At 45.1% G+C, this 16,223-nt stretch overlaps 1 protein-coding gene across 1 annotated transcript in view; it reads right to left on the reverse strand.

The window, feature by feature from the left end:
* foxo6b (forkhead box O6 b) overlaps nt 1–14,627 on the reverse strand; it is a 35,281-nt gene extending 20,654 nt beyond the window's left edge. The window contains exon 1 of the mRNA XM_068576281.1: nt 13,689–14,627. Coding sequence (XP_068432382.1) covers nt 13,689–14,189 — 501 coding nt within the window. The 5' untranslated portion in view covers nt 14,190–14,627. The remainder of the gene's footprint in view (nt 1–13,688) is intronic.
* Nucleotides 14,628–16,223: the final 1,596 nt, after the last annotated feature.

Genomic DNA, 16,223 nt, shown 5'->3' on the forward strand with positions numbered 1-16,223 from the left:
ACTCGATCCTCAAAACAGTTGAAGATTCATTTTCTTTTCATCAATGAATCAATGTCCTGCTTCATCACTCCTTACACTTATAGATATTTAATGTGCTAAATGTGAGACAGTGCATCATGTCCTCAACGCTAACTGTTGTGACCGAGGCGTTTACAAAGCTCATCATGTCAAACCCGCATCATTATTCATGCGAGTAACACATTCCCATCTCGATGTAGTACATTATTTCTTTACCAACAAAAAAACGAAAAGTTTTCTGCCTCGAGCGAGCAAAAAAAAAACTATTTTGCGACGCTGCGGCACAAGTCACTGAAATGTGCTACTTTCCATTCAGCCAATCTGATTCAATACGTTGTCATTTGCATAAAAATGCAGGGGGACGGCAAGTCGGCCGGATGATACAGCGTGTACAGGATGAGAGCTCTCTGCGGATAACGTATATACCGTGAGCTCCATTTGTGTGTCTGTCATCTGCTCTACATGTATGTCTGTTGACATGTGACTGAACAAATGGGCGTGATTTGTTTGCGTGGCTCCATCTATCTCGCCGTGAGTGCTTACGCAAGTTGGCGTGCGCGGTGCATGCGTGTCACACATGCATAGCAAATGTGTAGCGCTGGGATGTGCAGGAGTTCATTACTCTACGTGTGTGTGTGTGTGTGTGTGTGTGTGTGTGTGAGGAGGGGAGGAGGGGCGCAGCCTTTCCGCATGAGTGGGGCTGTCAGTGGGCATCAGTCAGCCAGTCAGCGACAGGCGGAGCAGATCATTAGCAGAGACGGAGAGGGAAAGGGAAAGAGAGGGAAAGGGAGAATGGGGAAGGCGAGGGAGAGAGAGAGAGGAAGGGAGGGAGTGCAGGGACAGAGCGGAGGGAAGGCCTCGGCGCTGCGTCTTTAATATCCGTCTTGCAAAAATTACACAGACAGGCCTGTGCACTGCTCAGTCACGCACACCACGGCGCTCCCACCGTCCCGTCCTCCTCCGTCCTCCCATCAGCTTCATTACTGTCGGCTCCAACCATCACGTCTGTTTTTACGCCAGCAGATTCACTCGATTTTTGTGATGACAGTCAATAAAGCATCATATCTATTTTTTATAAGGTCACAATGATTGTTAGACTCATACTGGGCTGAAGTGTCACCATCAACCATCAGTGCTGATCACATGTTTAATGAATTAAAAGACTGCATCACATTAACCAAGGGGGGGGGAGACTCACTGCAACGCCACGTTACCATTAAGTAATTGAAACACGTGATGTAACATGACATAATGTTACTTAAATGGAGTACTTCAGACCGTCCCAGTGGCACGGTTTTGTCAGTTGGTCCTCTTTAGTGCGTTATCCGACCGGCTGTCACTGATGGCCGTCATGAAGAATAACTACATAGAAATAGAGAAATCTTCTTGCTGATGTTCTTGTGTACTTAAGTAGTTCAGACCCAGTTATCAGGATTAAATTGAGACCGACCGGTTAAAAGTTCCACACAGTTACTTTGTGTAAAAATTATCAATAAGACAGTTTGTAATGTAAAAGGTCCTGCATTCAAAACTAGGTAGCAAAAAAAAAAAACGCTCATCTGACATATTATTCAATTATACTGATACATTGATGGCACTGTAATCTTTCTTGTTTACGCAAAGCTAGCTGCTTTATACAGTCTTCAGTTTCTTGTTTCGTAATCTGTAATGTAATGTTAAATGCATATGTGTTTGTAAAATGTGGTCTAAACTAGTAAATGCATCTGAAATGTAGTGGAATCGAAGAATAAAGCAGCATTAAATACCTCAGAATGGTACTTCAGTACAGAAGTGGAGTACATGTAATTAGTTACATGGACTGGTTAAAAGTGCACGAAAGGTATTTGAGAGTAAATTTACATCAAAATGTTTCCACCACTGATCTTTGTCCTATCGAGCATGATACCAGTATATTTATATACTATACACAACCCTTTTCATAACCACAGCCAATTAAACTTGGCACAAAGTCCTCACTGAGCCTCATTACAACAACCCCAAAAAAAAACAACCTGCCACAATGTTGACTCTTTAGAAAAACACCTGAAAAAAAAAAAAACAGCGGCGCGCGATGTTTGGTCTGGATGAACTTCAACAGACTCATTATCTAAACCGGGTTAAGACGACACGAGAGATGGAGCACACGTGAGAATCAATTATCACGTCTTCTCAATAAATTTGCGGGGGAAAAAAAACACGCAAAAGCGTGCTAACAAACAAAAGGTTCCCGTTTCCCATCATGCACCACGCTCCGCCACCAGCTCTCGTCCCTCCACACCTCCTCGGCGTACGGCGAGACCTTGTTCAATTCTGCCACTCTCCTCCGACTCTTAGCTGCTTTGCATTTTGCCCTTTCATCGTTCGCCGGCTGGGCCCGTAACTCATCTTTTAGTGCCGCATCTTGTGGTGACCACCTTCCACTCAACAACACCATTAAACAGGCAGATTAATGCTGCTATTAAATCCACACATCGACTTCGGTGGCACTCATCAAAGACAGTATATATGACTAGCGGTATCAAGGATTTGATGAAGTCAGACTTCCAGAGGGCCTATAAATCAGTTATGGAGGCGCAATCTAACTCTTCACAAGGTAGAGGCTGACAAGAGGGAACAGATGCTGGACGCGTTGGGCTTTCCAGAAAATTAACACAGCGGACCCGTGTGCGGCTGTGCAGGAGTTTTACTTTACATACAGTAACAGCGGCTTTGATTGGTTAGTTGGCGTGATTATTTTCATTGCTGGTTGTTGTTAGCACGGCCGGGTCAACCTGTTCGGGGGCCTTCGGGCCAAATTTAGATTTTAAACCCCCCCCACTTCCTCTTCTTGTGCATCAAAATTCATGGTTCGTCATGTATGAATACAATATTTTTCTCCATTTATTTAAAAAAAATAATAATTAAACTGTGGTTCATTGGCCACAGTTCTTACTGTCAGAGTTAATGGGACACGAATACAGGCAGATTGTCAATAACCAAAATGAAATTAAAGAAATGACATCACAAATGTCTGCAATGTTAATGTAATAATCGACAGGCTGTTGATAATGCTTGAACTGGCTTCTACAGACGACACACTGCTGCACGCAGGAGGGCTTAAGCCAGACGAGTGAAAAGCCATATCATCCTAAAGCAGTTCGCACTTGTTCATATTTTGCTGTATTGTTGGGCGAACAGTCTGATAAACTCTCAAAATTCTCCATCTGTGCTGGCAGAGAAAAGAAAATAAGTCACACCTTCACAATAACGCTGGTTGTTTTTCTAAATTAGCTGCTGGCTGACAGCCAGGTGAGACAGTAAACCTTTCCCCAGCAACAACACAGAGGTTCAGAAATCTATGAAACTTTGTTTTTATTTTTCCTGGAATCGAATTGGACACAGATCAACCTCGTCAGAAAGTTCACTCATCAGAATTGACCTCGCAGCAGTCTTATAACTGATCTCCTCTCGCTGTTAACTTTATATTTAGCCATTGTTTGTGTGCAGCCATTCTCCGCATGCCAGAGGTGGCGGCTGTGACTCAATTGCACAGCCTCAGATGTAGCTCAACAGTGCGCCGGCTCATCTGTGAGTGAATTCATCTTTTAGATAGTCTTTTTTTTCTTTTTTTTTTAAAGCTCGGCAGTCATGAGAGATGAGGGTCTGCACCGCGGGAGAATAATAAATCAAGCCCTTCTCGCGGTGACCAAACATACTGTGGACCTTATGCTAAGCTAGGTCACCGCTGGCCGCGGTTGAAATATTATCCTCGTAAAACTTTGCAGCACATCTATTTTCTCTCTCGAACGCGGGACTACAATACTCAAAAGTACATCTAAATCAAATAAATTCCACCAGACGCAGACTATTGTGGATTTAAGTGCAATTTCTATGGCGGAGCGGGCTTTAATCTATGGCCACAGATTTGAATTTCTTTCTTTTTTTTTTACGGGAGCTTCGAGCGATGGAAGCCACAGCAGAGAGACAGAGGATGACAGGACAAAGTTTAGATTACAGAGGAATGGGGAGGGAGGAAGACATGGGAGGGAGGAAGACAGGGTTAGGGGGCGGGGGGCAGAGAGAGTCTGGAGTTTATTCGAGGCTCGCTGTCGTCAGGCTCGGCGTCAGCCATCACATGGGCAGAATGCTAAACACAAAGCTCTGAATCCTGACCTATTTTCGTCAAACTGACACAGAAATTCACTGAGAGGCCGTCTTACGCTGCTAACCTCTGTCTGCCTCCTGGACCGCCCCCAGCGAGCCACGACACACTCACACACAGAGACAAATTGTATGATCTGTGCACCATTATGTACATTTGCTTAGCCGTGAGTTAAAGCAGTTTAATGGCGTACAAATTAACAATCTTCAAAACGAGTAGATTGTAAATTATTGCCACTCGGTTCCAGCTTGAAAGGCTTTTATTGTAATTTGTCCAAATATGCCGTTGGACTGATGAATATTCATGAAGTGAGATACTCTTCCCTGACCCTTCTTTGTGCTGACAATAGACGTGTTCCTTTTTTGTGTCTGGGGCGGACTTGACATCGTTAGCAGACACCTTCCCGAGTCTAGCAACTGCTTTAACAGACTTTTTCTTTTTTTTTTCAAACAAAGACAATGAGCAAATAACTCTGGTTAAAACACAGACAATGATCCGGCTCCTAAGGCACAGATGGCTTCAATTTTCAACTGGCTTTTATCAACTATGATCAAAGTGCAATTACAGTCATCTTTAATGAAAATGAATTAAATTGCCAGCAAATGAATGTGACTTGATTGATGCTGAACATCACCCGAACACGGCTGAACTACACTGGGAACAATACGCATTAAGGGTGATTGATAGTACTGTAAAATGATGAAGTGTCTTTTTTTCCACTAATACACCCTGTTCTTTACCAACTGCAACCATTCATTTCCCTCAAAACATTTAACCTTTTTCAGCATCTTTCACAGTACAAATCATTTTTAATAACACAGGTCCCTCCATTTAGAATCTCACAGTACTTTGTGGAGGCGTTTTATGAAGTGACTCAGTCATTCGGCCTCATGCAAGAAAGCTTCTGTATTATTATCCATTCAAAACAGGCAGATGAGAGATTTTGCCAACAGAAAACTTTTAAAAAAAGGGACATTGAGGAACCATGTTGATAAACAGCAGTAGTGCAATAAAAGAGACATTTATTACCAAAACCTTTACTGAAACGAAGGACAAAAATGAAAGCTGGGAATTTCAATAAGTCTAAATTAATCTAAAGAAAAACAAAAGCGAGCCGCAGCTTCACAGCAAGCTACCAATTCGTATTTCCCTTCTTCTCAAATTAATGGCATTTCACCATTTCAGCCTCAACTCACTGGAACGTACCACCTGCCCAGGTAAGCGCGGGGTGAGCGAAACCGAGCAGGCGTCTGAATCTCACAAAAATAAAGAAATTACCGTCAATACAAGGTTCAAAAGTTACTGCTGACGTCACAGTTAATCTATTTTTTACTCAGTACATACCAATGAGCACACCTTTTATGACATAATGTAATTTACGTCAGCACAAACTCACCTGTCCTCCAGAATTGAACAGTTCCTGCTACAAGGACTTGATTAGACAAGCCTGTGGACCGTCTCCTTGATTGCTGATGTACCAACGTCCACAACAACAGAGGAGCTTTTGAGCCCATGAAACAGACAAACTGTGTCAGTTGTACACCTTAATTGATAATGTGTGAAATAAACTGAAAGATTTGGCTGAAATTAATAATGAAGCAGACACAAAAACGTTTTATTTTCGAGAAACATGGTCTAGTGAAAAGGGAGAAAGGCAACCTTTTGCACACGCTCCATTTGTGGGCAAATTGCCTTAATTAACAAGAAGAATAAAAAGAAGACGTGTCCCACCACCAAGCTTAAAGTCTGCTCATCGTCAGTGCTCACATCGTGTCCACGCTTTGTGAGATTCCCAAACAAGAAGGATTCCCGCATTGTTTTCTTTAGTCCAGGATGTTTCTCCAAAAGAATCAGCGCTACACTCTGAAGCTCCCCAGAGGAAAAGAGATGTCTACTTATCACGGCCGGATCGATTCAGAAACACCATTTCCAGACAGAAATCCCACGTGAAGATTGCTCGCTGAAAGTGTTGCTGCAGCTTCTAAACAATGTTCAGCAGCAGGATGTAAACATGAACATGTGTCGCTCACATAAATCAAATCTCAGCTTTACCAACATTTCTTGAGACATTGGTGAGGTACACGTGTTCTGTGAGCCCGTGTGTGTGGAAGTGACCTGATAGTCATCGTAATCACGGTCCTCGCCGTCTGGATAAAGTCGCCAAGGAACCATTTTTAGAACTGCAACGTAAACCCATCCGCATTGTTTTTTTATAAGCTCAGACACACACACACACACACACGAGACTTTCAAGCGAGAAAATTGGTGTTTGTGTACAAATTTCATGTTGTTTACGTCTTAGTTTACTTCCCAACTCTTCCCAATCCAACTCTTCGTCGCACAAAGCCGCAGCAATTGTTTTAGTTTGACTTCCCCGCGTTGCCCCCGTGTTTACTGCGACCCGTCCGTGAGGCCGAGGGGCCTGACAAAGCGTCAGTGTGTGACAAGTTGTTTTGTTTAAATGTACAATTTGACCCACGTGTTTTTACAACCGTGACAGGCATCCGGGAGAAAAATATGTTCCCCCGGAAACATAATTGAGAACGCACTTTTGTAAGAGACACGGGTGGTAAGAGATCCCTGAATATGAACTTCACAATGCGACACCAGGCCATTATTCCACACCGCATAACGCCGATACTGCTCGTCAAGCCGCAGCAGCTCTCTTGTTGCGACGTGCTCCGCTCGCTTCGCCTCGACGGGAAGACTCTGGGTCTGAAAAGCCGTGATCCGGGTCGTCCAGCGCGGCGCTGAGAGCGTCGCTCTCCGGCAGCATTAATCACAGGGCCGCCGTCCGCCGACTGATTACCTCCCATCAATCTTAGTTTGGCGAGCCCTCCAAAAGGAGAAAGCCCCTCGTGAAGATCTGATTAAAAATGTAAGTGACTCGTAATGGGAGCACATGCCCGACCTCGGAGTCGGTACTCTGTGATGGTCACGAGCTCAGAGCGGGGTTCATCCGCTCGTCTCCGAACGTCCGTTCACCCGCATGCGAAGACACCGGCGTGACCTCAGTGAAGGGACCTGCTGCGAAGAGGTGAGGTCTGGAAGAGGACTAGTGGAGATCTGTGTGTGTGTGTGTGTGTGTGTGTGTGTGTGTGTGAGTGTGTGTGGTAGTCATTTGCAGCTGCAGACAGGAGGAGGAGTGACTTTGAGAGTGTCTGAGAGGCACATCCTGCCTGCAATTAAGGTGGAATCAGAGAGAGATCTGCGCTGCCTTGATAATGAGCCTCATCTGAATTATTAACTAGAGCTGTACCCCCCGGACCTGGACTCCCATCAGGCCTAGCTATACAACAACAAGACCAGATGCACACACACACACACACGCACACACAATCAGAGTCTTCAGATCCATACAAACCTCTATCAAACCCATTTCAGCATGTGCAGGAACTTAAAAACTAATCCCATTTGCATTAAAATCTATAAATAAGGTCAACACTTTCCTTGAAGTGGTGCTCATAAGGCATTATAAAGCATCACAAGCCCATTATGAACACAATGTGAGTGCATGATGATTTATTAAAATTGGTGCATATTTTAATGAGTACAATATGCAGAAAGTTAGGGGGTTGAATACTTTATGAAGCAACTGTGTCATTAATCGCATTAAAATTGAGCACAATTTCAGATGGCTGATTACATTATTTTTGTGAGTCCAGTGGGATCCTGATCAGTTTGGTTGCTGCTGTGAATTTATGGATTGGGATTGCTGGGATGGTTGTATTTGAAAAGCAACTTTGTTTGATTATTTGCATTTCAAGGTTACGTCAAAATGTTGAATTTGTGCGACGTAAATGTTGGCAAAAAAGAAGAAAAAAATAAATGTTCATGAATAAATCGGTTTCATATCAGCATGGATTCAAACTCGCAGAAACAAATATGTATGTTTAGGCAACAAAACTCCATGAAGTTTAGAAAAAACCACGATTTGTGTAGTTATGAATCGATGTGTAGCGTAACGACCAGAAAACAACCACCGCCCCTTGCAGACCCTCTTACATAACGCTACGTCGCCAGCGTGACAACGTTACTTTCTAACTTCTTACACGAGCTATCAAACCACGTGACTTTCAATCACTTCGCCAACGCAAAAAAAAAAAAAAAAAAGCGTCGACGCTCGATGTATCTGTGGTTTGTAGAAACGTACGATGCCAAACAATGATTTGCAACCTTGAATATGAATCAAGGAGTTAAAACTAATATGTTTTCAATATCATGTACGAATGAATGGAAACCATTGGCTGGAGCAGCGGCCGCCATGTGGTTCGCTCCATACGATGTGAAGTGTATGTGACTTGTGGAGAGGAGCAAAACCCCCGGCGTGGCCCTTTAAGGCCCGGTGAACAGCACGACGTGCTGACCTGTTCCCGAGTCACAGTTTGACAGCGAGGACACGGCGCTGAGTGTTTTCTCTTGACTCCAGATCTGCTCATCGTCCGAGCCAGACGCCAGAACATTTTTCAAGCCCCCCCGAGGTCTGGTAGCCGACACGGAGGGAATGTGCGCCGGGGCCGACATTTTACGACACAACCACCGGGCACGATTCCCTAAAGCCGCCTTCCCCCCCCCCCCCCCCCCCCCCCCCCGACCGACCGACCGTCGAGTGTCTGGACTCGGTTTCCTCTCTGGAATTTCCGCCTGTCGAGTGTTTCTCAACATTTTATTCCAGCTGATTGAAGTGTGAGGGCTGAGGGCGAGAATATTGTGTTCTATTCCAACCACTGTGACTCATTTAAAGCGGCGAACACCCCGCCTCCACTGCTGGTGCATCCCTTGTTTACATCCCAGCCCTTCTCCAGATTGAAGTGATATCCGCCCGCGATCTATTCAAATGCCTTTTGTTGCTCGGCATCAACTGACAAGGCGAGCTGATCCTCTCGGATCAAAATCTGTCCGTCTCGGCATGGCCTCCTTTTCATTCAAGAACCTCAACGACTCTTCCCAACTGTTTTCTCTCCATTCACGCGACTGATCAGATGAGTTTTTTGTTTTTTTTTGTTTTTCACCATCGTCTCAGATTCAACAAACCAACCCCCTTCGCCTTCCAAATTCCTCTTCCCGTTCCCCGCCCCCGGTTAACCCAGCGCCAAGCCCGCCAACTCGAGAGCTGCCTCTCCTTCTGCTGCGCCTTTGTGATAATAACAATAACTGTGTAGCAGTGCAGAGGGCTCTCTGTTGAGCCAGCGCCAGGCCGGCTGGCACAGGGAACCCTCTAAGCCTGTTCCACCATCTCCAACCAATTCCCCTCTGTCTCGGCTGGCGCTGGAGCATCACAGGCATTAAGGCTGCTATCAATGTGCTCAGCAGCAGGGGCCACCGCCACCACTCTCGCTCTATCTTTTCTCTTTCCGCCTCTCTCCATCTCCCACTCATCTTCCGGGTCCAATTCAAAAAAGGTTTTTTATTGGCAGGACAAATAATACCTTGTTCTTCAAAATGTCTCCTGGTCTCCTCTTTTTTTTTCCTCTCTCTCTCTCTCTCTCTCTCTCCTCTCTTTGCGCTGTGCACCCTATTCTCCTTCTCCATCTCTCTCGACAGAACAAGGGGATGGCCATCAGCGTGGGCGGTAATACTTTACGTGAAGTGCATTGTGATGCATTACAAGCAGATTAGAAGCGTTATTAGAGGTAAAGATCTACTCTTGGTCTCAGTAATCAGGGATATAGAAGAAGGTAAGCCAAGCAAAAGTCAATCTGCACATTTTTAATGAATACATATTTTTAGAAATTAGATTCAAACAGTATTTCCATGCATATGTATCCTATTTACCTTATGAAATAGATTTCCACACCAAATAAAGTCTTTAAGATCCCTTTTTTTAGATCGGGTAAAATTGTCCAACTTAGACCCTTTAATTGCGTAACATCAGTTAAGTTACATCATCAATAGAGAAAACTTTAATGTTGTGTTATTGTAGTTTTTCTGGATAGGTCTTAAAGCTTCGTTTGAGATCTTACGTTTTTCACAACCTTTTTCCAACCAAGCTCAACCTTTTTTTTTATTAAAAACCCTGAAAAGTGGCGTCCAAGGCGCGTATGCTGCTCACAATGTCACAATGAGTCGCATTCAGTCACGTCACTCAGTGAGGACGACACTGAAGGGCCAAAAAACACATTTTAATTCTCACGATGGAGTATCTCGTATATAGCAAGTGTTTGTTATATATAGGGAGAGGTGAATGAGTGACGGAAGAAGGGATTTTGGACACTTTACTGTCTCTTTTTGTCATTCCAGCTGGTCATTTTGAATGTGCATTACTTGCAAGACGAGAGCGAGAGAGATAAATAAATCATATTTGGTCAGGTGGCAGAGCTACAGGTGTGCTGGGATCAAGCATTATTTTGGACAGAAGTCTTTGGGGGAATGCGCAGTTTCAAATTGATCCAAACACTTCCCAGAATGGTGCATTCATGAGCAATTAAATTTTAAAAAAGGCACTCCGCTGAGACAATTTGAGATACTGAAAGTAATGCTCGTAAACGTCCGGAGCCGTTATGGATGCCGGACCAAAACCAAACAAAAAACTCTCACGGAGTGAAAAATACCGTAAAATGGAACCAAACGATTACGATGACAAAACCCACGATGCTTCTGGACCGCGCTGCTCGTGACGCCGTCAGGTAGAATCAGCAGGGAGCTCCTACCTGCCCGTCTGCTGCTGGACCTGTGTACAGTACAGCCTGCAGACAGGCCGCAGCTCAGCACATCCATACCCACGCACAGCCACTTGTGAAATGAACACAACAATGTGTGCGTGCGTCTGTGTGTGTGTGTGTGTGTGTGTGTGTGTGTGTGCCCCCGCATCACCGCCACCACCTACAGAACTGAACTCACTTTATATGACCAAACACAGCCTCCCACCTCAGATACAATAACAAACACGGCCCAAACACTTAACCACAATTACCGTACTATGACTATGTGTGTATGGGTTCCTCTGACGCCGGCGCACACACACACACACACACACACACACACACACACACACACACACACACACACACACACACACAATCAAAGAAATCCATTCACTGTCGCCGGACACAAGAAGTGAGTAAGCGCGTGCCAGGAATCCAATCTGCCTCTGTACCCTTAGCGCTGGACTGTCAAACAAGTGAGTGACACCTCAACAGTGTATGTACAGTGTGTGTGTGTGTGTGTGTGTGTGTGTGTGTGTGTGTGTGTGTGTGTGTGTGGTATAAAGAGTCAGGAGATGCTGCCGGCCCAGATGAAGACAAAGAGCCCAGCGGCTGAATTGAGCAGCAGCTCTCAGACAGGATTACACAACAGCTCTTACAGACTGCTTTTAATAGCAAGACTCTGACTGGATCTTATTTCCCTCCCACTCATCCCATCTAACCGTGCAACCATCCATCATATATATATATATATATATATATATATATATATATATATATATATATATATATATATATATATATATCCTTCCTTCACATCAATAGTGTTCAATCTAAGCAGAATCACGCACAACAATGTGTAGGGATGTGTGTTTGTGTGTGGGTGTGTGTGTGTGTTGGCGAGTGATTCTCTACGTCCGTGCTTCAAATCTCATTAAAATATCTGCCAACTGTTACAGTCCGACATGTGAGTGGATGTGGGTCTCTTCTCTCTCTCTTTCTCTTTCTGTCCTGCTCTCTTTTTCTTGCGTTGTTTTTGTTGATTGAATCAAGTTGTTTTTTTCCACTTGGAGCCTCTCTCCACCAATCAGATTCCCCTGCCAGAACAGCCAATCACAACGTCCACGCAAAGCTGAAACGGGAGCAGGTATCAAGCTGGGGATCCCTGGGCAGCACCAACAAGGCCCGCAAAATTAAGCTCAGCTTTAAATCCAATTTTTACCCCTCCACCCCCTCCACCCACTCCCTCCATACCATAGAGATTGGACATGGGGTTGTTGCCGCTCAGACTTGAATCAAATGGTTGTTTTATTGAGATTAATCTGCGTCTTAATACTGCTCAATTTGGAGGCGGGTGCATAGCCAAATGGGATGACGGGGCCGGGGGACATCATTGAAGGAGGGACAAATAGAAGGGACACAATGTCACTTATCATAAAACGCTGCGCGGATACGATAACATGACATGGAGAAGTCGATGGAGGATTTGGGATCAACTGGATGTCACACACGCAGATGGTGTGAAATGCCAGTTAATCCCACTGCAACTTGCGATGCCCCTCCTCTGTGTTCCTTCCATCGCCACGCGGGCCGTGTCAGAAAAGCGATACGCACGGTAAACCGCCAACTTTCAAAAGCATAAAGAGAATCTTAAAAGAAGCACCCCGCTGGTTTCACACACAACGCTCAGTTTACTCGTCACAAGCTCCTCGGCCTGGTAAAATAATTTAATCATGTCTTCCGTGGCTCTGGAGGGAACTCCAAAAGTTTGAAAACAATAACCCTGATCATGTCACGGTGATGTCATCACGGTTGTCTCAGCCGGAAAAGTTTAGACTCAAAGCCTGTGCTACAAACTCTGGGTGTGTGTTTCTTTGTGTGTTTTGTCTCCTTCCTGAAAAAGATTTGATTCCAACGGTATTTACCTGTTCACATACATGAATATTAACTTCTTGATTGGTGTCTGTTCCCAGATGTAGTTGCACGTTTATTTAGAATTTACTGAACTGCAATTTTAAACAGCAGATCTTATTTAGATGTCACTCGGTGTGCTTTGAAATGGATGGAAGTGAAGAGAAGAGGCCTGGAGAACCAAAACGTGGTCAAACATAAAGGATAGTGAGGGGGGGGAAACCACACGGCCTGGAAACAAAAGACCATTAATCCCCAAACATGATGGGTGGTAAACATAAGTAGATTACAGCAACCAATCTATTAGATTAACCTCATATTAATTTGAATTTAAGGGATGATCTGTAGTTACATCTGTTTGCTGTGGCACCCCATGTCATCATCTCTTGTTATTGTCCTTTTAAACCGCTCGCCTTGTGCCATGCTTTCGCACACAGTCTGTGCGTAATTCAACGTGCGCGCACTGGATCACAGGGGGGGGCGGGGTAGTTGGCTCCAAACGGTTTAACCCGGGCACCCAACTGGCGGCGTGGTTGACTGAGGAGCGGCAAATCGGACCTGAGGCACACTCTGTCCCCGGTGTGACCCGGTAACGCAGAGAAATAAAGGCTTAAACCCGAGACACTCTGTCAATGCGTCACGGCGCGTAAGAGTCGCCTCTCCAAAGGGAACAAGTGAAGAGGGGGAGTTTGGCTCCGTGTGGCTTCTTTCTATAATATGCAAAGGCTGCGATCCCCAAATACTATGAACCCAGTGAACCCACACGCATGCTCACCGCCTCTTTCCACACACTGGTGTGGAGTGACACGGGGACACGCCACGGACATAAATTGCGGGAACCAAGGGTCAATTATGTGGCTTTCAAATATGCAGGAAGGGAGTCACGCTGCAGACACAGACTCGGGCTAAATATAGTGCGGCTTCTCCACTAAAAACCTTCGCCATGTGTCAGAACATTCTTTCATGTGGCCTACCTTCCATCCGGCTGAACTGTTGCTGTCGCCTTTATCCTTGAAATAAGGAACAAAGCGAACCATCCAGTCGTAAATCTGGGACAGGGTGAGCCTCTTCTCCGGGGTGCTCTCGATGGCACGGGTAATGAGGTCTGCGTAGGACAGGTTCCCCCACGCGTTTCGCCGGGAGGACTTGGCTTTGCGCAGCTGGCCGGCCACGTCGAGCGCAGCCCCGGACATGCAGGCAGGAGCGGCCGCCACCGGGGCCGGGGCGCCGGCTGGGTGCTTGATCTCCGCCGGTGCGCCGCCTTTTCTCTCGGCCCGGCACGCGGGCACGTTGTACTGCTGCTCCACTTTGACCGACGCCAGGGCCAGACCCCGGCTCGCCTCTTCCACCCCGGGGAAATCCTCCGGACACGGCAGCGGCCAGGTGCACGACCGCGAACGACTGTGGGGCTCAAATTCCGAATCGATATCAACCTGATGCGCATCCATGCCGCTGTTCTTCATCATCATCAGCATGATGATCTCCCGCTGACTAGATGTCAAAATCGGGCAAGGTCACTATAATACAACAACAACAACAACAAAAAAGCCTGTCAATAACAACAAATTAGCGTCCGCCAGTGAGTTGAAATGCCCAAACTGGTTGCTAATGCAAAAGAAAGAAGAATAAACGTGTATTGCTTCACACACAGAGATGATCAACCAGTATGAAAAAGCCGGCAGCGGTGTGGGGTATTATCATTCTCCTCAGTGCAACAATGTGGCATCACATCAGGACAGATGAAGGTGTATCCGAGGCATCAACAACAGTATCAGTCTCTCTTCCATGTTAATTACACAACACCGGCTGTGTGGCTGCACGCATGCAGGACCAAGTGACGGTCAAACATCCATCACGAAAAAGCCAGACACACTTGGAGAATGTCTCTGTGCTCGCTCCGGCTGCAGCAACAGTTGATCCTTTTGACAGATGAGGTCCAGTCCAGGTTATAAAAAAAAGAAGAAGAAGAAAAGAAACGCGGATCAAAACTCGCCCCAAAATGAACTGACTTTATAATTGTCCCCGGGATGTGATCCCAGCTTCTACTACACCTTCTCTCTGCAGCTTGTTTGGTGAACCGGCTTCAGCTGAAACTCACTGCGAGCGCAATTACTCCCTTTAGAAATAGAAACAGTCGCTCATGAATCATTTATATGAAGCCGTGGATTTCCAGACGAGAGAGAGAGAAAAAAAAAGGAGAAAAAAAAAGCCCTCATGGATTTGATGAGGAGCATCCTCTGTGTCTCCTCTGCACGCCGCCAGACGCCTCACTTGCTACGGCAGATATTTCTACCTTTGTCTTTGGCTTTCCGTTCACATGTCACATGGGTGCCGTCGCTCTGCCTATTGCTCTGCCTTTATACTACGAGCCCGTGTGTCTCTGAAGGCTTCAAGCCACTTAACTGTAGCCTGGAATAAAGTGGAATAAGTGCTGCTTCCATATAATTGGACGCCGCCTCGATCAAGTCACTCCCTCCAGAACAGGTTTCCAGAGGAGGAGGAGGAGGAGGAGGAGGAGGAGGGGGCTGTGTTTGCGCGCGCGCACGGGTGCGCGTGCGTGAGTGTGTTTGTGTGTGTGTGTGTGTGTGTGTGTGTGTGTGTGTGTGTGTGTGATATTCAATACATTTCCAAAGGCAGTCATTTCTATACAGACAAATTCAATCACATCCATCATTTTTTTTGTAATCCTATTTTTTTTTCCTTGGTGACAATTGCCATGAGTTTTGTTTTCACTATTATTATCATTATTATTATTATTATTATTTTTTTTTAAACATATGGATCCCCTTTTTTCATTTGTAAGTCGTTATGAAGGTTACTCACATGGTGTTTTTTTTAAATATTTAGTTGAGATTTGTGAGGCAGCCGACAGCTTCATGGGATAAAACCTTGATTTGTATCTATAATTCATAATGACCTTTGATCAATATTTATGTATTTTATAATGTAATCCATAAGTAAGACATTGCACAGTTCCAAATAACTGAGTAATTAATACTTTCTCCCCCAGCTGTCGAGGTTGTAGCCTGGATATTAGAGATGCTGAGGTCACGGGTCCCAGCGCGCCCCATCACCAGCATTTATTTCATTATTTGTAATTGATTTATTCTCTTTAATTTATTCATAATTCGTTTCAAATCCTTCTCCACACTCAACGGGATACAATTCTGGGGTACAAAGGCTGAAGTCTTTATTTTATTTATGATTTGATGTCCTAAAAATTATAACATTTTAACACATTGAGTCAAATTTAATTACAAACAAGAAAATCGATATTGGGCGATTTGGCAGAAAAACTTTGCGAATAACTGTTTTGCTTTGTTTAAAGGGGAGGAGGGGGGCTACGACCAATGGCATGTTTAAAAAAAAATGTTAATTGCTAACTCTGACAGGAACACCCTCCGTCCTGCGTGGGATGAACAGACTTGTTTGGGACCAGGAACTCTGATAGAGGAGCTTCATTTAGACCGTTGTTCCTCCAGTCAAAACAAAAAGGTTATTGAGTTCCT

Source organism: Clinocottus analis, unplaced genomic scaffold (genome assembly GCF_023055335.1).
Source record: "Clinocottus analis isolate CAN_PGR_092001 unplaced genomic scaffold, fCliAna1.0.p SCAF_14, whole genome shotgun sequence".
In the NCBI taxonomy this organism is placed as follows: Eukaryota; Metazoa; Chordata; class Actinopteri; order Perciformes; family Cottidae; genus Clinocottus; species Clinocottus analis.